Source organism: Macadamia integrifolia, chromosome 2, assembly GCF_013358625.1.
Source record: "Macadamia integrifolia cultivar HAES 741 chromosome 2, SCU_Mint_v3, whole genome shotgun sequence".
NCBI lineage: Eukaryota > Viridiplantae > Streptophyta > Magnoliopsida > Proteales > Proteaceae > Macadamia > Macadamia integrifolia.
Window position 1 is genome coordinate 7,368,181 of NC_056558.1, and position 25,916 is coordinate 7,394,096.

Genomic DNA, 25,916 nt, shown 5'->3' on the forward strand with positions numbered 1-25,916 from the left:
TGTCTCTCTCTCTCTCTCTCTCTCTCTCTCTCTCTCTCTCTCTCTTGATTAATCATGGTTTCCACAACTTGGTTGCAGCTTGAAAACCTTCCACCATGTGCCAGACCAAGAAGGGCATATGATAGACCACATGCCAGACAACCTTTAATCTCTACTGTTCATGTAGCAAACTAAAAGCCCTTAATTATCTCAGCCAATTAAAGAACTCTAATTTTTTCCTATAATTTAGGGGAAAGTTATTCTTCACGAATCTACTTTTATAATTTGTTGATCTTATTTTATCTGTACTTTTGAATTTATTGTAAACTACAATGTTTTTGATTTGATGGAGTAATTCAATCATGTTTCAATTTCAAATTTATTGCAACCCACAAATGTTTCTGATTTGGTTGAGCAATCCACTCCAAGATCATATATGTTTTTACCACACATGAATGAGAAAGTAAACAATGAGTCACACTAGATTTAAAATTCTACATGATATCAGAGCTATCTCAAACTTACTCTCTCCATCTCTACCTATAAATTTTCCTCTTTCAGCCATTACATCTACAAAATTGGACTTCCTTTGTGTTCCCTTTCACTGCATAACTTTCGACTTTTGAATGGGATAGATCCACCATTGCATCATGAGGCTATTTTCAATCACCCATTCTACTTTAACAACGATTTATCCCCTTCACCGTGATTAGAGGAAAACTCGATCTCATAAGTAACAAGAGCAAAAAATCCTCACATCAAATTATCTATAATAACAGATGGTCAATGCCCAATTTTTTCCTATGGAATTTGGCCCAAACATTAAATTGAAAATAAAATATCAACCCAGACTAGGAATTTGGACAAAAATTTGGTGTCCCCTGATTTATTGAGTCAGACAACATCGGTTGGATGTGTGGGAAAATTTCGAGCTAGTTTGTAATTTAGGGGTGTCTCTATTTTGCTTCTTTTTTTTTTTAAGAACAAAAGGTAAAAAAATAATACACAGGATTGTTAGGGCTTATAGAGGTATAATCCCGCATTGATTATTTAGGTGCCTTGGATGATACGGTTCTAGAAGAACTAAGTCCATAAACCGGCTTACAATGTGAGGGGATCCAAGACCATATCAACCCACATCATTTACTATGAAAATTTCCTATGAAATGGATGTGGGATAATCCCCCATATTAAGGGTGTTAATTGGTTCGGTTTCGATGTATACGGTGTGATTTGGTTTGGTTCACATTTATTTGGCTGAAACCAAAGGTGCACCATTTACTAAATGGTTGCACTTTTTGAAACCGCATCCATTATTAAACGGTTTTGGTTCCATGGTTTTTAAATGATGTCGGTTTCACGATTTTAAACGGTTTTGATCGCAGTTTCTTTCATACGGTTTCTAAACGGTTAGCAATCGGTTTGGTAGTTTATTCGCATGCTTAATAAAATTTGCTTTGTTGATAAATGCTTCAATCTTGTATCAAATTAAATGAGACATTGAACAAGAGTAAATTATTGAATAGACTGGTGGACAACCTCTATGGTTCTTAATTCTTCCTAAATTAAACCATTATGTTTTGTTAAAACAACCAAATATTTAATTGTTATATGGGTTAATTGGATCGATTTTGACAGTTTCAACGGTTCAGTTTTCACGGTATCTATTCGGTTGAAACCAATGGATTAAATGGTTAAAATCGACCCGACTCATTTAACTAATCGGTTTTAAACTTGAAAACATAACCAAACCATTTACTAAATGGTTTTACGATTTCAGTGTAAACAGTTTGACTCAATTTTGATAAACAGTTCGATTTCAAATTCATATCCTTATCCCATATGGCTGATAAAGGACCATAACATTAGATGTGTTTTAAGATACCCTTTAGTCATCTCCATCTAATATGTTAAAGATTTTAGATTAGACAAAAGTGGTATGTCATGGACCATCCCACTATTCTGAACAATAAGAGTTGTTTTCCTTGTATTCCTTGAATAAAGAAGTTTTATTAGATTTTCGTTTATGAAGGACATAAAATTTAGGATAGGATTACTAAGAAGAAAAGTTTAATTACGTTCTTAATTTCTCCCACCATTTTTTCTCGTCTTTTGTTTCTCTATTATTTTCTTCACCTCAAAGCCAAACATCATTTCTACCAAAAAATAAAAGCCACACATCAAATGGGAAAGTCCATTTTATTTTTCCTACATTAGATTCATGATAAAATTTTTGCAAGTTGGGAACCCTAAAAATTTGAATGGTTCGATTGTTTATGGACTCATTGGATGCAAAATTCTTTAACGGTCAACATTTCAACCGTTTGATAGGCACCATCGAAAATTAGGTATTTATATCGAATAGAATGAGAAGCCTGGGAGATAGGATCGATTCCTCTCCATAGAGTGATCTCACAGTTGGGATGACCTTGAGACGTGTGCCCACATCCTCCCGGTCGTGGAATCACTCTATGGTCCATGAACTCTATGGAGAGGATCCGGATCTCCTAGGAGATACCTTGGTCCTGTGCAATAGTAATTGCCATTTCTACAGGTGCAGAGGTGACCACATCTACTTCACTGATGATAGCTGCAATACTCAAATGAGAACATAGAGAAGGGGTTTATGATCTATGTACTTATAATAATGAACAATACTTTCAGAACTGATGATAACCAGACGAATATGCCTGCAACAAACTGGGCTGCAACCTTAAGGAAAGGTTAAGAAGGGGGACACTTCTGAATCTGCTGGTCTGCAATTTCTTGTGTGTGTATCAAGCAATCTGGATTACCACCCATCAATACAATCAGTTAAAGCTTTTCCCAATAAAGAGAGATGAATGGTATGTATGAATCTTGAATGGCTATTTTGACATGGAAGTAATACCCATTGAAAATATGGCCTTACAGGAATCCTTTACAACTGTGAAGATAAGATGTTCTACCTTCATTGTTGGTATTTACAACCTTAAATTAAGTATTACACAGAAGATTGAATCACTGGGAGGGAAAGCTGGAACTCTGTTGCACAAAAGAAACGACGACAGTAACATCATCAAGCTTGCCACCGGTATATCTTGTGTACCCAGCCGCCTTGGCAGAATCTGCAAATGGACTCCTTACTGAAGACGACCTCCCCACTTCTTGTGCTCTTGTCGCCAAGAATTCTGCTATTTCCTGATATGCAAAAGGTGGCTATTCAGAGAGAGGAACTGCTCATAAGAGACAATTGAGCAATATCTAATTTGAGGAAAGAGATTTACGATCCCTTGGTTAAAAGAAGAATCTGATAGGTATTATCAAGCACTTTTGTATGTCAAACAAAAGAATGATAGGCATGCAAGGTGAAGGGCAAAAGATTGGTCCATTACAATTTTTAATCAGACTGATCTCTAAACCAAGGGAAGATTTTTAAGAGACCCATCAAATGGGGGGTAAACCCCCTTTCCCCTACTTTCCTTTTGGGGCCACTTATCATCCAAAAATAACCAACAAAGCACAAAATCAGTTGATGTAAAATTTTCATTCATCAGACCTCAGGTTTCAGACCAGCTTCCAATGATTTTGATACAATGGATGCTATTTCTTGTTCATATAGATTATCAAAAAGCCCATCCGTTGCAGTGATGATCACATCGTCCTCATCCAAATCAATTTTGTATCCCTGAAACAAAGAACCAAAACATAGTAAATTACATACTCTACAACCCCACCCCCGCACACCCCCCCCAAAAAAAAACAAAAAAAAAAAGAGGATTCTAATGAAAGTTGTTAACAAACAAATAAGCCTGCTTCATTCAACCACTAGAACTCCCTAAAGATGAGGAAATGTAGAAAAAAGTCTTCAGAACCATGCCAACCTCCATAAGCTCTGATGGATCATCCCCTTTTTCAATCTGCAATGGAAAATTGAACTCATAAACCATTGGAGAGGACCTTCTGAAGACGGAGCCATTTCTTATTATAATGAAGCCAGAATCCCCAATATTTGCCACATTGAGAGCCTGTTGAAAATTCCAACATCAGTAAGAACAGTGGGTGAAACACAGCAATAGACAGAGGGCAGAGTTCTCAGAAAAGTAGTACACTATTTGCTCGTTTTGAGTAACACAGCAGAAAAACAAGGAATTGCCAACAGGATGTCTAGGTTTACTTAGTCAACCCCGGGCACCTCAACATCATTATCCTAATAACAAAGAATGGTAGTGTACATTTGAACCACATCTATTTCATATGAGCTATCATTAATTCCTAAGTTGTTTTTCATGAGTATGGCATTTGATGAGAACATAAAAAATGGCAAGCCAATCACATTCAAAAGGAGAATAAAATATCACATTCAACAAATTCATACATGAATCACAGACAAATAATCATATGTACGTGCAGAGTGAATAACTTCAGGGCACCAAAGCAGAAGTACATCTAAGTGTCAACTCATAACCAATATGATGTTTAAATTAGACATAAAATCACTATAGGATGTAAAGATCTGAATTTGTTGAATTGTATAATTTTGGCAGAGATTCCATTTTGAATGATGTTATGGCCTGGAAATAAATTTTCTGGTTGGTACGATTTAAAATGATGTCATCTATGCATCCAAATGCAAAGCAAATTGTACTAATTTAGCAAGTGGTGAGACTTCTGCAGATAATTGTGAATGATGTTTAAAGGTTCACCTCCATGATGCATATGATTATCAACATGAAGGTGTAGCTGCTTGGATAAAACTAACCTGACCGTCAAAATATGCAACTATGACTGTAGATGAGCCAGAAGAATGTGCCACTGAAGCACTTTGAATAAGAATTTCTTCTGGCTTGATTATTTGAGCTCCTTGAAAATCTGAAACCATCTTTGTGCAACCCTCCATAAGCTCTTGGGCATAAAGTCCAGCATTAATACCTTAAAGGACAAGGTAGACCACAAAAGATTAAAATATCATAGCAGCCACTTTGATCCATGTGCTGAGAAAACTTAAGACTGCAGAGATGAAGGTTGAAGTCTCAAGTGTGATTATCCTAATTAATACTGTCTCAAGGCGCTGTGTGTTAATAGATGTCTCCAGCTCGAGTCTCCCATGACTGATCTGTTACACGGGTTAGGTGTGGCTGCATGTAACCGGGTTTTACCCTTGGGCTGAACCATAAAACCGGGCAGGTTCGAGGGGTTCCTGGTTAGCAAAAAAAAAAAAAAAAAAAAATCCTAATACTATGTAGGTTTGTCTGATTTGATTTGGTAGACCCTGATACTCACAGCATGGCCAAAGCTGCGACCCAACCTTTTTTTAGCATTTGGTTAAAGTGACCCAAGCACAAAACTTTGATTCTTTGCCTCTTTGGTTCCTTCTGCTATCTCTAGGGATTGTAGAAAGAAAAAGAAAAAATACATAAAAGAGAGACTTTCTCTAAATTTCTCTGATATTTCATATTTGTACCTATATCATATGCAATTGGTTCTTCGTCCAAGGAGTTGCTGGTATTGCCAGAAACCCCTTGGGATCTCATTGCTGAAGTAGCATGCATTATCAATCAGCACTAAACTGAATATTTATAGAGCCTTTGTACATATGGCACTAAACTGATATTGATAGTATATTTTATAAGCTGGCCAGTGTTGTCAAAATGCCTTGGGAGACCCTAAGCAATGGGGTTGTAGGTTGGTGGCCTAGCGCAGGTACTTAGGCAAAAGTTCATGCCAGAGATCCCAAACCCTTCCATAACATATTGTATATGATGCAAAATAATCTTCACCAAAAAAATTTAACAATTGTATGACAAAGGTGTTAGGCGACTGTCACTGACAAATGGAAAAGATTGCTTGTCCTTAACAACATCGAGCTGACAGATAGAAAAGATATCACTAAAAGAAAATAACACAAAATTATTTATATTCTATATACAGCACACAATAATACATCATCATAAAGGTGGTACCTTCAAGTGACCATTGACCCACTCCATCAGCTACACCAACCCAATTTTTTGTGATGAAAAAAGCATCCTCTCCACCTGTCAATGCCTGGCATTATTATTCTATGAATAACTGATCTGAATACTTTATTTCATGCAGAGGATCTAAGTCAGTCCTAAAATTTCACAAGTCCATTACATATTAGACAAGAATGGTAGGGCTGATTGTCAAGACAAGGTGAACAAATCAACGAAATCCAAACACAAGTAAATTTCACCATTTTATTAGGATGTAAATTTCAACATCTAGTAAGGATGTGAATAAGTGACACATCCTCACTTTGCTGAACTTCAATCTCACTCCATCTCAAGAAAAGAATGAAATTTTATAGGTTGACCGCCTTCAGTCTGAAGAATGAAAACTCTGAGAAGCTTTTTAGGATTGGTAACACATAATTTTTGTTGAGAGGACTAGCATTACTGGAAAGAGGAGTAACTGTGAGCATGAAGCTATAACAGAAGCATACTAGGAAATCCTGAGGAAAAAAAACAACAAAAAAAAAAGTTTATCTGGGCTGCATGGTCAAACATGAATCTTTTGACTGCACACCCAATTGAGCTACATGGAAGGACAACGTGGCAAATCCAATCATTGGATATCTACAAAATGGTAGGGTTTAAGCCATGCGTAAAATTTCAGACTCAAATTCAAATTAACCACCCTATGATTTGGCATATTCCACTTGTATTTTCAGCTGTCCTTCATTCCAAATCTTCCATTGGAATTTAAATCTTTGTTCTGCCACGTGGCCAACTCCATTTGGGCTGACACTTGACATGTGAGCAGAAAGCTTTGGAATCTATATCTGTTCCACAATTTTAGCCCCATTGGACATGCGAGTGGAAAAATAGGTGTGCCATCAAGGAAACAATTCTTGACACGCCATCTAGAAAAAATACTGCAAGGAACAGCTTTTTCTTTCAAATGAAGAAAAAAAACTTTTTTTTTTCAAGCCAGAGCTATTAATTTACATTTCACAGTTTCCTCATTGGATGGGGCAAAAGATATATATAGAGAGCATTTACAGGAAATATTCAAGAGTGACTTCAATCTGAAACCATCAAGAGAAACAATTGGAACAATTCCTAGGAACAACACAGAAATGACTAATATGACAAAGAATAGGATAAACCCCATGGGGATTCCTAAACCCAAATTCAATACAAATGAAAAATCTATAAATATCAAGTTTTTAAACCATGGTTTCAGAAATCATTATCGGGCCTGTAAATAAGTCCAAATCTTTAACCTTCCTCATAGTTTAGTCAAAACACTGAGAAATTTATAAAAAAGCTTATCCGAAAGATGTCAAACTTTTGGCAGTTCCCTGGTATTAGAAATGAATCCAAAATTCTCAATATCCAAGAGTTTGATAAGATTTTGAAGGCCAAGACAAATAATCAATTGATTAGCTTGGTGGAATTTGAGATATACCAGTCAGGTAATACAGGCATGGCAATCATTTGATTACCTTGGTGGAATTCTCTGCCACTAGCATTTCTCAAAAAACAATACAAGCAAGTATTCTATTTCATTTACAAAATAGGTGGCAAATTTTTTTTTTTCAAGACAATGATTAAGTTACCTTGGAAGGATGTGGCAACATTGCAGCACCTGAAGAAAGGAAAAGCCCACCTGTTGAGCTTGCAATCTCCCTAGATTATACATGAAATGGGAAAATCATGAGAACTGATGGGCATTATGCTTCTAAATTTTAAAAAACAACAAATCAATAAGAAAAGAGAAATAGATTTTTTAATATATATATATATTTAATAGAAAATAGTTTGAAACATTCAGGAACACAAAATTTAAGAATAAGAAAATATCAAAATCTCTCTCAGACAATAGACATGCTGCAAGAAGTTCCATCACAACAGAATTAATTCCAAATCTGTGGACATAGTATGCTTGACAGAGAATGATTCAACCAACTGGTGATAACCAAGCACCATCAGTAATTAGCCCATGTTAAAGAGCAAATGATAGGCAACATTATATTACATAAAGGGGATCACCATTTTCTTATCTGTATAGTTTTCTTATTCTCTTTATGAGTGATATTGGCCTTCAAAGGGACAGTGTCATGTTATGAATGGAGAAATTCAGAAATGCTTGGTGCCAAATGTTTAGGAGCACTGAAATCATCTAAGCCATGCATGAGAGAAAGACAGCAACATACCTACTCGAACTTTGGGTTGTTTCAACACCGGGTAGTTCTACAGCCCATGAAGCTTCTGCTTGGTCCTTGCTATGCACTGCACCTTTGGTGTCTTCAACCATAAAATTTGAAGAGGTTGCAATGTCTCTCGGCTACAAAAAAAGCATGCAAAGTACTTCAAAGCATCCTAAAATGAAGGATTAGATCTCTTGTTGATTGCAGTTAGAACCCATTAGCCATACTGTTCCATATAGTTCTCTTACATTACTGTCAAAACTTGGTCCAAAAGACATGAAGCATAAGGATTTTTCAAAACTAAAGGACAGCATAATGATTGGATTTTTCAATTAATGAAAAGCAGTGGGAAGCAAAACCATTATGCAAAAATCCCAACCAAAAAAACAAAGAAAAGAAAAGAAAGGGGAGAAAGCAAGTATTATCATGTGTAACAGGTAAACTTTGGTACTCTTATTTTTCCAAAAAGGTAACGAGAAAATTTTTCCCAAGTAGAAACTAAAGTTTGTGTATCAGCATTTATATTTGGTCCTTACAATAAACAATAAAGTTCAACATTTGCGAAGACAACAAGATCATACCCACAAGATGGAGATCTCAAATCTTCTATAAATGACCACCTTGATACTTATATTTAGGAACTAGCTACAAGATTATGGTAACACATATTCCTAATTATCTATGTTAAACAAGATCATCCCCTGTTTGTTTCATTGCAAAATTTTCCATGCAAATGATATTTTGTGATTTTCCTACATTTTCAATGTATTGTTTTCATATTCTACTTTGAAACAAACAGCGATAAGTCTTATGTTACAGGAAAACTTTTAGCTTTCTCCATTTTACATGGAAACAAATGGAGCCTAAGTTGAATGCTCCCCTATTTTTCCCCCTCCTTTCTAACGCCACAATGACATTGGACCAGGAAACAGAACAATATTTTGGGAATATGTGTTATGATGAGGCATCTCTATACGTTAGGTTTTCTTCCTTCCCTTCACTTTATCTGGTGACAAATTAAATCCCTCTCCCTTTTCAACCTCCCCACCTACCCACCCCCCACCCCGCCAAAAAAAAAAATCCATCTCCTTTGTGTCCACTACACATTCTGGTTTGAAGTGGGACTTTAACTATCCAGAGTCTTAAGATATAACCTCTCAAGACAATTTATAGTAATGATATAGACTCAACTCACTAAGACTGAACTGGATGTCGTGTATCTCCAGTCCCATGCAAGCCATTAGCTTAAAAAGCCCAGAAATACATAAATGGTCCCTCCTACTTGTGGACAGCAATATCCAGTCCATTAAGGTTGGCAAGTCCAATCATGGGATTCTTTGACTAGTTAACTGATTTCCTTTTTAGCTAGTTGTTTTTAGTTGGTCCTAATTCTACTAAGAATTTATAGTAGTTAATTATATTTGTTTCGATGTAATCATTTTCTTTTCCGTTTAGTTTGTAAGGTAGCCATTGTTGAGTCCTAGAGCGACTGTGTGCTTTAGGTTTTCAATGCCCATATGAAGAGATCCAATCTAGAAATTCTGGACCTTTTAAGCAATGCAATTGATTAAAGTTTTTCCAGCTATTAGAGAGAGAATCTCCCGGCCAAGAGCAATCTTGGTATTTTCTCTGTATCTTCCAGCAATTATCCCTGAATAGTGGGTAGGTTACACCTACAACCAAAATGGAAACCAAGCGTTTCGTGGTTCAAAAATGCGGAATCTCGTCTCAATCATCATTATAAGGACTCTTCAGAGTTAGGGTTAAATTACTTCATATAAATGCCGCTTTATGATTTTCAACAAGCAACACTCATATATATTAGGGAATTAGTAAGTGACGAGTTACCAAGTTTCAAAGCATTGTAAGGCTATAAAAGGCAAACGGAAATTAGCATGTACATGGTGATTTTTTATATTGATTTTCATCGACATCATTGCCTGCCTTTTCCTGCTTTTTCTTCCCCTTCCCTCCCCCCTTCCTTTCGGTTTCCATTTTTTAACTAAAAATGGTCTCAGCAAATAGAAACATAAGGAAACCAGTTGCTTTGGACGTGTCTAAGCACCTAAGCATTGCTTAGGCAATGTCTTGACAACTATGGTACTATTTGACAAAGAATTGCTCAATTTCCTATATTAGCACCTTGGAAATCCTACAGTATTGAGATTTTTACTCTCATCAAAAGACTAGTAACATAGGCTATGTTCCAAAGAAGGAGAAAAGATATGCTTCTCTTGCCAGGTCTCTACCTGATGTCTAAGATGAGTGGAAACCTGACAATCATTCGTTAGTTGCAACTTGCCATAGTTTCCCTACAATGGCATTCAGCAAATTTCAGAGACAAGCTTCAAGCATTTCAAATGGGCAAGCACTATCCCCACGGTTGCCGTATATTAGAATTTTTAGGTCAATATGACAATTAGTAGTTGTTGATATTCGTTATGGTGATACATAACAACTTCCTTCGCAGAAAAATGTATCATTAATGTGTATGTTAGCACAAAGACTTAGAGAGTAAAAAAGAAAGATATATGACTAACCATTGCGCTTTCAACAACATTTTTCTCCAAACATTCTTCACCAGTGTTAAATCCTTCTACATTATCCGAAGCATTCATTCTGGTATCCAAAATATGATCAGAATCTCCAGCTAGAGACAGATTCATTACTTCAACTTTAGTCTTCCCATCATCATCTTCCTTAGAGGCATAAACGGTTGCTACCTTTGAAGCACGATCACCAGTTGAAGGAAGAGTAGTATCAAAAGTATTCTTCTCTGTGCAACCTTCATGAGGAGCATGACTTGTTTCTACATCAACTACGTGCCCCCCAGAATCGGTCAGACACATAGGCTCACTCACAATTATCTCTTCAGAATATTCCTTAAGACCAGAACTATTTTCTTGAAGAGAGTCAGGCTTGGAAGCTGTCAATGGAAGCCTAACTTCATCCTTGCTCTTACCTTCAGAATCTTCCTCAGAACCATTACTTCTTCCTGTATCAAGAACGTTGTCAAAAACCACGGTGGAAGTAAGAGTTGTAGCTTCACCATCCTTCCTGTCTCTAGAACCTTGCACAGAGTTGATAGTTGCATCTAAATCAAGAACTGAATCAGGCTTCATATCTTCACTTTTGACCTTCTCTTCAGAATCTTCCACAGCGACATAACCCTTTTCTACTTGAGGAAGGGAGTCAGGCTGGGCAGTACTCAAAGGAGGCATCATAATTCCATCTTGACTTTTTTCTCCATATTCTAACTCAGTGGCATTACTATCCTCCATATCAATGATGCTATTCAGCTCCATTGCACTAGTAAAAGTCCGACCATCGTCATTGTTCTTCACTCCAAAGTGCTCAGAGTCGCTCAATGCCTCTTTGTCAAGGACCGAATCATGCTCCAAGTCCATAAATTGTACCATATCTTCAGCAGTAGTCTTCTGCTCGCAAGCTCCCCCATTTTCCGCATCCAAAACTGAGTGAGATCCTGGAGAAGCAGGTAATTCTGTTTCCACAGTATCATCCAGGAACTTTCTATCCGATTCTAATCTATCTTCAACAAAACCAACTACTTCAGCGGAGCTGCCGATGCTATGATCGCTCCCCGACTCATCACAGGTCCCTTCGTGCAGGATTTCCCCAGATTCATCAGTTTCAGCAAATTTCATTTTCTTCATCGGTTCCTCCTCTCCACTTGCATATGCTCCATTGGTACTCCTTTCTTCAAAAGGCACACTTTTCACTTTCTCAGCGTGAGCTGAATCTCCATCTGTGAAACTCGATGATTCAACGACGTCAACGCCCTCGTTCCTCTCCGTTACGCTTCCGAATCGGAAAACAACGCTTCCATCGGGGTATTCTGCCCAAACCACCAAAGGCCATATGAATAAGCAACAAGCGGCGTAAAAGCATATCCATCTCAAAACGTAGATACGATCACTTGGAAGCAACTTAAACAGGATCATCATCTTTCGGGTAAAAAAAAATCGAATTACAGTTAATTTAAGAGAAAACAAAGGGAATAAAGCTCAGAGAATCACAATAGGGTACCAGTGGTGGAAACGATGTCGAAATCGGCAGCCAGAGGCTCCTCCAAAGACGGCGTAGATGACGGAGATTGCTTCGCGAACAAATGGTGAGCTGAATGTCGCTTCGGAAGTCGTATAAGGGGAGGAAACGGAACTGTAACGAAGCGTTTCGGAGAAACGTTGCGGGAAATGTAGAAAGCACGAAAAGAGGAGATATTAGGGATGCGGCGATCGAGAAAGCCACCGACGAGGTCGGCCATTAATGGAACTGATATGAGCAGCTTTATCAATTAGGATTCGCAGCGGTGGCTTTCCTCCATTGGAGATACGACAGAGTAGAGGCTTGGGGCTCTCGACTCGTGGTGGACTGTGGAAGAGACAACGAGAGAGCTGTAATGAAAGTTCTTGGACAATTGTGCCACTTGTATGAAGTAGAGGATAAAGCAATCTATTCTGGTACGAACCGTCCGGTGACGGCTTGATACAGCATGTATTTGACATAAATGCCCTAACTATCTCAATCTAACGAATGTAAGGGCCGATAGCACATTAGGAAAAATGGTTTGTCGTTTCAAGTCATCCCTCCTCCCCTCAGGGATTAGATTGGTTTTGGGGCAAGAGTTGAACCCAGATTTTGAAAAATGGGACCCGATCGGCAGATTCGGGTTTATCCGGATCGGATCGAACATGTACGGAAACCAGGTTCTAGGTGTTTCCAAAAGTAGAGGTAGAATGTTTAAAAAAAAAAAAAAAAAAAAGTAGAGGTAGAAAGGATATCCACGTGGATGAATAGGAGGCATTAGATGGGGTATTCGAGCTCACGCTCCTATTGGCTCGAAATCTATCCACGACAGATCTCCATAGATAACCTCTATCTTCAGATATCTGCCTCTGAAGATGGCCCCAAACTGGCCTCTCTTCCTACCCTCGAATCCTTCTCATGCTACCTTTAAAACCCCTTTTACCGGCATTAACACAAGCAGGTAGTCCACACACCTCCTTGGTCCGTCCAAGCCACTCCCTCCACTCCAATAAATTTCACCTGAAAAAGTCAGTAGTGCAATAGAGTAAGATAGAGATGGCAATGGCTGCAAGATCTGCTGCAGTGCTCAACGGCCTGGGATCACCCTTCTTGTCCGGCGGAAAGAGGAGCCAGAGCTTGCTGCTATCGTCCAGCATTGGAGCCCGAGTCGGTACTGTCGTTGCCTCCCGTAGGGTGATCGTCGCTGCAGCAGCCACCAAGAAGTCTTGGATCCCCGCCGTTAGAAGAGGTGGCAACTTAATTGACCCCGAGTGGCTTGATGGCTCGTAAGCTCCTCTCACTACACAACTCCACTTTCACTGTCCCACTTAGTCCCAGCTTAAGGGGTGTCAAACAGTCGGATCGGTTTTTTTCTTTTTTATAGATTTTGATCGGTTTAATCGATTAATCGATTCGGGTTGAATTTTGACACCATTAGATCCCACACTCCAGGCTAAAACAGATTGTCAAAATAAAGGTATTAATTGTGTAATATTAATGCAGGCTCCCAGGAGACTTCGGGTTCGACCCATTGGGGCTAGGCAAAGACCCAGCCTTCCTGAAGTGGTACAGAGAAGCAGAGCTGATCCACGGCAGATGGGCCATGGCTGCAGTGGTGGGGATCTTTGTGGGCCAGGCCTGGAGTGGAATCCCATGGTTCGAGGCCGGTGCTGACCCAAGTGCAATTGCACCGTTCTCCTTCGGGTCACTTTTGGGGACCCAACTTCTGCTTATGGGATGGGTGGAGAGCAAGAGATGGGTTGACTTCTTCAGCCCGGAGTCTCAGTCGGTCGAGTGGGCAACCCCGTGGTCCAAGACCGCCGAGAACTTTGCGAACGCCACAGGGGAACAGGGCTACCCGGGTGGGAAGTTCTTCGACCCATTGTCGTTAGGGGGAACCATCAAGAATGGTGAATACATCCCTGACCCGGAGAAGCTGGAGAGATTGAAGTTAGCTGAGATCAAGCATGCCCGGCTTGCCATGGTAGCTATGCTCATTTTCTACTTCGAGGCGGGTCAAGGAAAGACACCCCTTGGTGCCCTGGGCTTGTAAAAGTTGTAAAACATGTTTGTTTTGTTCCAAACTTTGTATAAATTGAGGTTCCGTTTGATTTTGTTTTATATATGTGTTTTTTAGTTTTAGTTTTAGTTTTTTGTTTTTTTGTTTTTTTGTTTTTTTGTTTTTTTGTTCTTTTTTGTTTTTGTTTTTTTTTTTTTTGAAACAGAAAAACACCCCAAAAACCGTTTGATTTTTCTGCTTTGTTTCACTTGTCTTTGGGAACAGAAATAGAAATCTATGCCTATTTCTGTGCCTAGAAACAGGAATGGAGAAACAAGTCAAACTTGTTATCCTATTTCTAGAAACAAGTGGGAGTGACAAAATTTGAAAAACCCCGATACTTCACTCGATCGATCCCAACCCCAATCCATTGTTGAAACTTCTCACTATTCAAATGCGGTGATTCCAACTTGATTGTGCGAAGCTTACAGTTTCGGATTACTTTTATCCTTCTAAAGCTCATCTCCATAAAGTATACTTACAATTCCAACATTATGCATTTACTCGTGAGTTGTATACCTACAACGTCATGCCTTTACCCATGTCTTGGACCCAACTATACTGTTGAAAATGTTTCAAAAAACACAAAAATCAAACATCTTTTTATAATTTCAAAAATCGTTTCTTAGCATAGAAATAGAAAAAATCGTTTATGCTATTTTTAAACATAGAATCAACAGGAAAAAAAAAATCAAATAGCCCTAAGTCTATGATTGGCACCCATGACCCAACCCACAATAGGAGTTTTCAATGAGGCTAGACCTCAATGTAGGGGTGTCATATTCCAACCTACACCCCTTACATTGTCATAAAAACCAGTCGACATGACCAACAACGAACCAAACTAAATTTTATGGTTCGTATTCGTTTGGGGGTTTTTAAGAAACCAGCAGAAATCGGAACATATTGGATCAAACAAACAAATTTGAAAACTGAACCAAACCGGGTAGAAAACAAATGGACAGGCCATCTATGAAACTTAGGGGTGGTACTTTGTGAAGCTGAACCAGGCTTATGAGCATTAGGCACAAGATCTTTCTACCAGGCCCCTGGCCCGCACTTGGGGGCTTAATGTGAGTCCAGGCCCGATCTAAGTGTGGGATGGGCTGGGCCTTTCAACATTCCGTAAGTAGAACATATAATACTTTTGTGTTAGAATGCTAACCCAAACTAAAAACTAAACTAGCTTTGCTTTTGGTGAAAAATTCCCTGGTTTGTGTGGATCATGGAACTTCTTATGTGATCTGCATATATAGTTCTGTCAAATTTAGCCAGTTGAAAGTCCGATTATGATCGATGATTGACCAATCGAATAGAAATATGTCTATATCCTAGCTTATGAGACCTAATACCTGAAAGAACGAAAATAGCGTAAGACCTTATATTGGTGGGGATTGATAAGATGCAACCAAAACCTTGACACCCCTAGGTTCTAGGTTCTAACTAGGCTGTGATGTGTTAGAGAAACAGAGTGTAGGACTCCCTATCTGGCAGTTGGCTTATGGCTAGCACATTATCATTGGATTATCCTTCCCACTATTTTAGAGGTCCCATCCAAGTGTTAGAAGCCACAAGTGAATATTCTCTCTATCATGGATGCCGAAAGACTCAGTCCTTAGTATTATCTAAGGGCTCGCTTTCAAATTTTCCCAACAAACCTTCCTTCAATCCTTCCTCCCACTCAAGGGCACAGTCTTGCCTTCCCACAGCTCTAGGCCTTGCCCTTCAGCTCTGGTGTGTGAGCTTTGACTCCTCTAGTCCCTCATAGAAGTTAATTATCCCTTTTCCAAACCTAACCTTCAACAAGAACTGCAGATGGTCCCTTTCAGTACAGATATGTTGTACATGCACTTCCACCATGTTTACACTTCAATGTACTATACTAAAGGAACATAGTCTACGTCCTAGTTGATCCAAGGTTTTAATTTGGATAACAATTGTGATGGCACAAAAACCTCAACTTTAAAATTTTCATTTTCAGCTATTTTAAATCAAAACAAACGGAACTTTTTTGGTGAAACTTTCAATTTATCGCCATTAATTTTTTTTTCTCATTAGGAAATAAACTTGAACATTAGGTCCATTTCATTTGACGTTGCCGAGAAGGATATATTACAAAGTTTGATACAATAGAGACTTTGAGGGTAAAATGAAATTTATTTTGCAAAGGTCATTTTGTATAGAGAGATTTTGAAACTCAATATAATTTTTTTTTTTTGGCAAGGTGAGGGAGGGATAGTTGGGTGAGCGGCTGGTTGGTGCTAAAGGTAAATATTATATTAGATCAATAAACAATTATTATGACTTATATATCTTCAATCCATGCACCATTGTTTACATATTTTTTTTAATAACTTTAGAACTAATTGACATTTATAATATTTATAGATCTATAAAATCTAGGTGAAAGGTAAACAATCCTTTTAGTGAGATTTGAATATTTAAGTAAAGTTTAATCTTCACAAAAAAAAAATCAGACACTAGACAGAGTTCAAACATTGGTATCGGAGAAGACCCAAGTCACCCAACTAATCAAGTCTTGTTGATTTGATCACAAGTATTTTGATAAGAATGCACTTGACTCGACCCTGTTGCATATAGTATGAGTCAAAGATTGATTAGTCTAATAACTTTAGTAAAATGAATAATAATGGTACATTATCATTTTTATATTGCTTAAAAATTTTAAATTTAAATAAAATATTTATAAAAATTCAATTAAATATCTATTTTTTTTTAATTATTATCCTTTTAGTTGAGCATGATGGTATATATCATGCCACCATTAGTCCATTACAAGTAAAATTAGGTTTAATAAAGTTTTTTTAGCATATGATGGTCTATAATATCGGTGGCATGTCATAAGATCTTATACACCACCCTAATTAAAAAAAAAAATGTCATCTTCGTACATTGATGTCACAAAAAACTTAATAATACAAATACATCTTCCTTAGTTTTCATATAATTTCTTATAAAAAAAAAGAAAAAAAATAGTTTTCATATAATTTATGTTATCAATGTATCAATCAAAATTACACGACAGTAATGGGTGAAAAATAATTATTGTTGTTGCCTTTGCAATTTATGTGGCATTGCTAGTACAAAATTGCAAATAAGTAACTAAATAAAAATAAATAAATGATGGGCCCAAGGTTTCTAAGCATTTACTTGATCTTATCTATTAAAAAACATAAAATGGCATAAAAAAAATATATTCTTTTTTAAATGTTGTAATGTAGATTTTGCTTTGATCTCACTCCTTAGCCTATGACTTTGTCCCAACTTCTCCATCATGAGGTGAAGCTAAGAGCGCTTCAAAACCTTTTCAACTTCAAATTTATTGGAGCAGATTTCCCCTTTACTTTCGTTGGTCAATAATTATTTCAAGATTTGTATTTCGTTCACAATTCAGTACCAGTTTGTCAGGGTGGACCTCGTAAACATTAAAACTCCCCTTAGATGCTCTTTTCTTTCATGTGGTTGGAGCAAGTCAGGCTGCAATAAGGACCTACAATTTAACAGGCATTATTCATATGATTCTGTTTGTTTTGATGTAAAGGGGTAGGGGGAAAAAATAGGATTTTCAACGTTTGGTTTGATATAAAATGCATAAATTACATTAAAAAAATTTTTTTTTCCTACGTGGAGTAAAATTTTCACTTTCCAGTAGGCTCCAATGTATATGGTCAAACAAATAAATGGATCAAATTTCAATTTCAACCTAAACTTCATTTCAATGGTCATTTCTGTTTATTGCCAGAGAATCTTCAAGCTTAGATCCCTGCTTCTGGGATGCATAACCCATTTTCTTAACCTTTTCTGGAAAATTCAGTCAAAGACAAAACCCCTTTAGAAAATTTTGGAAATTCCATTCAGAACAAGGTGAAATGATTAAAGAATTGGAATCCAAGATTTCAATGGAAACCAGAACGAATTTACAAACTTGAATCTGGAGAAATGGTCCTCATTGGCCAAACCCATTTCCTATAGATGATAAAACAAGTTGTGATTAAACTACTCAAAACTTGGGAAAAGCCAAGAGGGATCAGTGGTTACTTTGTCTCTGTTCTTTTATGGGTAGCGTGCAGCTGAACATGAAAAGAGCAGAATTGGTACCCCATAAATGGAACATGTCTAGTACTTGGAAGCTAACAATAACCTAGTAATATTCATTAATAAAAATAATTAAAAAAAACTTAGTAATCTTACTTAAGAATCAATTTCCCTTTCATCTGTGTGCAAACTATAAAGAATAACACAAGTTTGGTGATATTGAGATTTTCTTTTTTGTTTGGAGGGGGTGGGGGTTTGGGGAGGAGAAGAAGTTTATGTTTAGGAGTGTGGCTCCCGCATTAGCACGGAGACCAATGAAAGATGTCTGTTGAGTATCAATAGGGGTGAAACTTTTTTCTTTCATAGAGTGCAAGCTAATCATTTTGGAAGGGTCTATGTCCAGATGTAGGAGCTATGCCCTCAGACCATGTGGATCCATACCCATGTAAATGATATCATTTCTCGTAGCACCATTTGTGTGGCATGAAGATTCCTCCTCACATTGGTGTTGTGGAAAAATGTTCTTTATATTTTTTATTTATTCTTTTATTTTTAATGAAAATAACTAGGAAAATGAATGAAGGGAAGAAAAAGCAAGAAGGCAAATCTCGACGTAACAATAAAATTAGTCGTCGAATCAGAAAACAACCTCTCCGCAAAACCGGGGTGACACCCTCACTGGATACGCCCTTTTCAAGGTAAGAAAAGCCTAAGAGGAGAGCGAGCTAAGTCCATACTAAAGCGAAAGGAGACGTTGAAATATAGTCGAAATGAGAGTGGGCCCAATTGACAAGGGCCCATTACCAAAATGTCCATAGAAATAGGAAACGTTAAGCGGCATGTATCCAGCTGGGAAGCGATTGACCTTAGCGGACAACCCTGCAGACAAGGGGATCTTCGGTGTAAGGCCAGAGACGATTGGAACTTGGGGGCCCATGTAAGAAGTTGAGCCCACGAGGCCCACCCAACATACCCTGTCTTTTTCTCAGCCTTCACTTTCTTTTGTCTAACAACCTTGAAAATGATTTGGCCATCCTCATTCCTCACTAGGTAGTTTTTTTTTTTCTTTTGAAGGTTTTGTTTGGTTATAAGGAAAATTAAAATGAAAATTTTGACAAGTAGAATTTGATAACTAAATATGAAATGATTTGAAGTTAATGATATAACCATGTGAGATAATTATTACAAAAGTTTCACTTTCCTACATTCTAATTTCCATTGCAACCAAACGTAGAAAATGGAATTTTGGTTCTTTGTGTATTTTAAAAATAAAAATAACAAAAAAATTAGTGATATGATATAACTACCATAGTAATATTTCACTAATTAAATTATTTTTTAGTAGTAATGTTTGAAATAACATAAATTCAAACACTGAAAACCCTCAAAAGGGTTTTTTGGAATTGAATGTGATGCTCTCCATTAACATATCCAATTAAAAAAAAAAAAGAAGCAGTTTTAAGTTGAGGTCATCGTCAAGTTAAAGATATGTATTATTCAATTAATTTAAAATTCATGAACCTAAAATAAAAAATAATTATAGTTTATTAAATTATTTTTTATAATATTTTATTAACTTTTAGAAGTCTTACAAATACATTACGTTAAATGAATCTCTTTCTCTTGGATCGAAGGGCAAAAACAAATTTCATTCAGGCCTTGTCAGGTTAAAAGTGAAAGTGAAGTGAATTAAAAAATTCAATTGAAAAGAGAGGAAAAGGAAATTTTCAATGAGTGCATTTGAGAGAAATTAAAACAAGGAAAAAGTCTATTCTGCTTCACTTTATATTGTTCTTATTTGGTATCTATGATGCAAAAGAAAAATCATGTCCAAATGGAAATTCATACAAATATCGATTCAATTTGAAAAATTAAAAAGCAAGTTTCTATGCTCCAAATAATGAAATTTGTAAATATATATGAATCTATTAAATGACATTTGGGTACACAATAAAATATTTATATCCTAAATAAATGGCATATTTAGATATCAATGTCATATATATCATCTTTAATTTATCAAATATATATCTAATAATCCAATGGATCAATCACATAGCAATCCCAATTCAAACATGAACAATGTTTCAAAATCTGTAAGATATTGGTCTGATTTGTTTAAAAAATAATTACATGATTTAAGCATACTGTTGACAAAAATAAAAGGAAGAAGATGATTAAAAGTTTTCTCCAATATACTTTTAAAAGGTGATGAAGAATTAGGAAGTTAATAAATTTAAACGTTCTTTAAGAAAAAGTGTTTCCCATAGTGGAATGTGGTTCTTACAAGTGCACGAGGGCTAATGGAAGTGCCTAAGAAAACATTCACATAGATAATATTTTTTCATTTCATGGGGTGCAGATGAATCATTTCGCCCCCATGTGTCTAAGCGTAGGGGCCACGCTCCCAAAAAGAAATATTTTCTTCATATTTTATATGCATATGTGATGCCAAGAGGATCAGATCATTAATTTTGGATGAAAGGATTAATTGTGTAAATCTAAATTTGATGATCTATCAAGCTACCAGATGATAGATCATCCATGACACCAAGATCCGACAACCCCTAGACTAATAACTCAAAAGCCCCCTACCAAGCAAGGTGCTTTTAGGGAAAAGATAATTTCACTACCCTGTTAAAATATGATTATTCATGAAGTCCAACCTTTTAAGTTATGTGTCCCTTTGGTCAAACTAACTTTTGGACAAGAATGTTGTCCATTGTATTCGGTATATGTCAAGTTTTGAGTATATTCTCTAGAATATAATTTACCATGTTAGAGGACTTCTATTTTTGAATAAATTTGATGGACATATTTCCAACATGAAAGACTTGTCCACCAAATTATTAATTAAAATTAAGAAGAAAGAATGGTATTAGGATGCGTAGTGTGTGTCTATCCCTATCATCTTCTTATGAAATGACACATCTATCCTCTATCTATTGCAGAAAAAAAGAAAAACACAAGGAGACACATGCAGCCGAATAGAGAATCAGAGAACTCAATCCATTAAAATTAAACCATTTTTAAGTGTAAATTTGATGAACATATTTCTAACATTAAAGACATGCCAATGAAATTCCTGGCAATAAAAGTGATCATGATGGAGGGAATTTTGACAAGCAGGTGTGACAGAAATTAGATTCCAAAAGATATCCTTCATTGGCTCCCCCCCCCCCCACCACCTTAAAAATGGTTTTCGATGTTCATTTCTTCATTATTTAAAAAAAAAAAAATTATGCACGCACCACTCATTTAGAGAATATAATTTCAGATCGTTAGAATCATAATAGTCAAATGGGAGAGGGATAGTATCGGTCACTACGAAAAACTTACGGACGACACTAATAGGGGTGCTAGATAGGACATCATACAAGAAGGGCTAGCTAGGGCTCATATCAAAGGGCGAGGGAGGAGGTGAAAGAGAGAGATAAACACAGAGATAGACACAATATGTGTTAACTTCAAAACGCATGTAGTGTGCCAGCCCAACCTCTTCCCCAACCAAATTGAAAGGGTTTCATCTTAATTGTGATGTATTTTATTGACGTAGGAGAGTAGACACAAATACAATTTTTTTTTTTGGGTGGGGATGGGGTTTGACGTATAAGACCCAGGATTTGGGGAGTATACAAATAAGAGAAATTAAAGGTAAGAAGATAAAATTCCATTAAATTAATAGGTTCCCTGATTATTGGAGACGATTAAATTATATTTGTCTCTTACGGTAAGAAAAGATATAGGCGATTCTTTCTTCTCTTGGTCGAACCGGTCTAGGGTTAAATTAGGGACCAACTTTCACACAATGGTCTAAGTGAAAAAGAGGCAGGGTCCACAGCATTGTCAATGCACCCTCACTAAATAACACTACCTTGGAATTTTTTAGAAATACAAACTGATACTATGCATCGCATGTGAACGGTACAATCCTGAAATGGAATCTCAATCTAACATACCGACATAAAGATTCCAATGTAATGGTTGTTAGAACTGGTAGATACGTGTAGTTGTGGACCCAATACGTCTTCACTTCTGACTTGTTAGATTAGAATCTAATTGATACCATCAAGCGACGCGTGTATCGTGATTCCTCGGGATTCTTGTAAGCGCGTAATTTCAATATGGAGTAGTGGGACAAAAATGGAAATAAAAATAAACTAGGAAAGCTGACGTGTAACCCTTTATGGAGGGCCCGAACGGAACGGTCTAGATTTCGCTTCTCCATGACTCCAGCTCTTGGCCTTCTGTTTATCTTCCCTTCTCCCTCTCCCTCTCGCTCTCTAATCTCCTCCACCTTTCCCCTCACTCTCTCTCCCTTTCTTCCTCGCCAAGTCTCTCTCTCTCTCTCTTCTCTTCTCTGTGTTTCTTGGTTTTAGGTGTTAAGGATTTAAAGCTCTAAGTGCGTGGATTTGATTTGTTCATAAAATACTAATATGTTGTTGGGGAAGAGACCTCGTCCTCAGATAAGGAGAACCACAAGCTTGACGGAATTCACTTTGGATCTAAGTATCCCAGAAGAAACTCAGGCGACATCTGAAGGCTCTTCCAGAAGGAACCAACAGGGTAACGGTGGCGACGACGGTGGCTCAGATGGGTTTGATTATCGACTCATGGCCGCCACTGTCTCTCCAAGACCAACTCATAAGAAGAATTCCAACAATTTCATCCAGACACCTCACTTCTTGAAAGCCTGTAACCTCTGCAATCGCCATCTCGGCCCGGGTCGTGACATTTACATGTACAAGTATGTATTCAAAACTTTTTTTTTTTTAAATAATACTCCAGTTTCAACAATTGGTATCAGAGTTAAAGCGTGAATTTTATAACTTTTGCAGAGGTGACACGGCGTTCTGCAGCTTAGAATGTAGACAGAAGCAAATGAACAAAGATGAACGGAAGGAGAAGTGCACATTGGTTTCGAAGAAAGATGAATCGGAATCTTCCTCAACTAAAGGAGAGACGGTCGCCGCTGCATAGGCTTGCAGAGAGAGAGAGAGAAAGAAAGATTAAAGTTCCAGTCATTACTCATGATCTGTTTCCCTTACTCTCTCTCTCTCTCTGTATCTCTCTCTCTCTATATATATATTTGTGAAAAAAGTAGATTTTTAGATGTACTGTGATGGGAAAAAGCTTATAAATATGATGTGAGAAGGCAAGCTTCAGTTTTTTCTCAACATGCAACTGAGCTCAGTTTAGTTACTGTGATTTGAATTCTCATCAGCTTGTGTGGATTCCCTAATTTCTTCGTCTTTGTTTCTCTATATATTTCCCTACTCTTAATTCTGAATGGAAGAAAGTTGCAGGTTTTAATTAACAGATTTTTTTTTCTGGGTTTGACAAGATATTGATCACCAGTCTCCATTGTCCAATCTTTGTGAATGAGTGAATGAATGTGTTTCAACTTTCCACGAGATTCCCATCATTTTCTGGTCAATTCCCTTATTACTATCCTTTGGCTTTAATGCTTTATAAGTATACACAACACGGGTACCTTCTACTCTTCCCATGACAATAGATCACATACCACTCGTGTGAGTTAAAAAGAAATAAGAGCAAAAATATGTTTACAAACCACAGTATTGGATCCGATACAGGGTCCTATCTATCGGTATCGGATTGGCCTCAGACAGTATTGATACTTGGATCATGGGTAAAATCGTCAAAAAACCTATTTTTTTAAAATGAAAAATAAAGGTAAAGTCGATAGATCCATGCCGATATTGATTCCATTCCCGAGATTTAAAACCCTGATCCGATATCAATACCATTTCCTATCAGTACGTATCGGTTGATATGATATCAATAGGTTAGATGGGTAAGCTATATTTTCAATGATGGGGACCCATATAACTTAGTTAAGATTATAATAAACATAAAATATATAGGTTGTGTAATTCTAAGTATAACATGTAATTTTCATGTGTTTAGATATTTTTCTTAATTATTTTTTTATACATTATAAGCCCTGATTCTTGACTCATAATGTCCTATTCTTGATCTGACCCACATATTTAATGGTCAGGATGAATGAGATACATGGTTGCCCACACGTTGCCATTAGTATCACAGTATGTATGGTCTATATCATAACATAAAACACCTCTGTCACCGTTTGTGACTTTTATATTCTTTGTTCTTATTTTTAACTTGAATTTTGTACTTTGGGGTTATTTTTTTTTTGATAATTAAATACGACAGCATGAAGCTGAAGGAAAATTAAAAAATTCGTAAAAGTACAAGAAAGCTGATTATTATAATACAAAATTATTTTCCACTGACCTCTCTTTCCACAATTTAATTACAAAAAAATAAAGAGATGATAGTGATGGTGATTCTCTCTCTCTTCTTGTATTTTGATGATGGAGTGAAAAGGATTTAGGGAGGAAGCATAGACATATAATCAAGTAGATTCTATTTGTTCCAAGTGGAAATTAAGAAAAAAGCTTCTAATGTTGGAGATGAGATTCTTTTTCATAATCTCTTACATATTAAGTCTCGAAATTCCCACGGAACTAGTTAGGTCGAAGGCCTAGATACCTGTCGTTAGCAAAAAAAATAAAAAAAAAATTCGTGTAGTTTACATTGATACAGTCTTTCTTTAAAAAAAAAAAAAAAAATATGGACCACCAATTAAATGAATTCATCTAAAGTCATCTCATTAATATGATTTCTCACTTTGACGTCATGGGAACTACTGCCAAGAAGGGTAATAAAATAGTGGGTAAGAGAACATTATTGGTTTGCCTGATCACTACGCCAATGTACAAATCAATAGAAGGTCACATAGAAATATCTTCACTGCAAAGAGTGGAGGTAGTATAGTCTTTTCATGTCTATCTGTGTAATTATAGATACACGCAAGCCGGTAATTTTCTTTACCTTTAGAATAATAACAATGAAATCCATGGATTCGTCGCTTGCATGGAGTGGGGCCAGATACTTAGAAAGTAGAAAGAGATTCAATTAAAATTATTTTAGTTCGGTGGGGCCACCGAGGGTGGTGGGTGGGACCCCTGATACGCAATTGAAAGCCCCCATCGTTTTTGTCACAATCGGGGTCCCGCCCACTTGGCTGCGGATCCCTCACCAGTGGGGACAACACATACAAAGTCTCCTCTCTCGGTGCCCTCATAAACCAATTTACTGGGAAATGGGTTACAAACGAGACGATATGTTAATCAATTTATCATCTCCCAATGTAGGGGTGTCAATACTTAAACTGAATCGGTAAAACCTCCTTAAATTGAGTCAATTGAATTCAAATAAAATCAAATAGAAAGTTTATTAAATCGGTTTTGATTTGACATATTGTAACCTTTTCAACAAATCGAATTGCACTAAAATTTGATTCAACCCAAAACCAAATTAAAACCGATTAAAAAATTAGATCAAAATCGAATTAAATCGAAGAAACTAAAAATAGCCCAAAATTCATAAAAAAAAAAATTGCATAATTTCGTATGGAAAATCAGACCCAAGTTGGTCAAAAAATTGAAACCAACACGATTACAAACCAATACAAAAAACCAAAGCAAAATCAAAACTGAATTTTCCTTATTGGTTTGGTTTTGAGTTTATCATTCTCACACTAAAATCGATTCAACCTAGACCAAAATT

The 25,916-nt window shown here is 36.8% G+C and overlaps 3 protein-coding genes across 4 annotated transcripts; 2 read left to right on the forward strand and 1 right to left on the reverse strand.

Annotated features, from left to right (window-relative positions):
• Positions 1 to 2,828: 2,828 nt before the first annotated feature.
• LOC122059798 (probable protein phosphatase 2C 71) lies at positions 2,829 to 12,904 on the reverse strand. 2 transcript variants are annotated; one of them, XM_042622837.1, is made up of 9 exons: positions 12,182 to 12,904; positions 10,675 to 11,990; positions 8,141 to 8,271; positions 7,544 to 7,613; positions 5,922 to 6,006; positions 4,721 to 4,890; positions 3,843 to 3,986; positions 3,518 to 3,646; positions 2,829 to 3,159 (listed from the first exon to the last, which is right to left on the reverse strand). In XM_042622837.1, the coding sequence occupies exons 1-9, from the start codon at positions 12,417 to 12,419 to the stop codon at positions 2,980 to 2,982; spliced, it is 2,463 nt and encodes an 820-aa protein (XP_042478771.1). In that variant the 5' UTR covers positions 12,420 to 12,904; the 3' UTR covers positions 2,829 to 2,979. The 2 variants fall into 2 exon arrangements, with proteins under 2 accessions (XP_042478771.1, XP_042478778.1); XM_042622844.1 differs by having other exon boundaries at positions 12,172 to 12,309.
• Positions 12,905 to 13,072: 168 nt separating this feature from the next.
• Positions 13,073 to 14,302, forward strand: LOC122059814 (chlorophyll a-b binding protein CP24 10A, chloroplastic-like). The gene is made up of 2 exons (XM_042622851.1): positions 13,073 to 13,467; positions 13,685 to 14,302. The coding sequence occupies exons 1-2, from the start codon at positions 13,238 to 13,240 to the stop codon at positions 14,232 to 14,234; spliced, it is 780 nt and encodes a 259-aa protein (XP_042478785.1). The 5' UTR covers positions 13,073 to 13,237; the 3' UTR covers positions 14,235 to 14,302.
• Positions 14,303 to 22,558: 8,256 nt separating this feature from the next.
• LOC122060498 (FCS-Like Zinc finger 6-like) lies at positions 22,559 to 23,519 on the forward strand. The gene is made up of 2 exons (XM_042623603.1): positions 22,559 to 23,043; positions 23,135 to 23,519. The coding sequence occupies exons 1-2, from the start codon at positions 22,733 to 22,735 to the stop codon at positions 23,274 to 23,276; spliced, it is 453 nt and encodes a 150-aa protein (XP_042479537.1). The 5' UTR covers positions 22,559 to 22,732; the 3' UTR covers positions 23,277 to 23,519.
• The last annotated feature ends 2,397 nt before the right edge of the window (positions 23,520 to 25,916 follow it).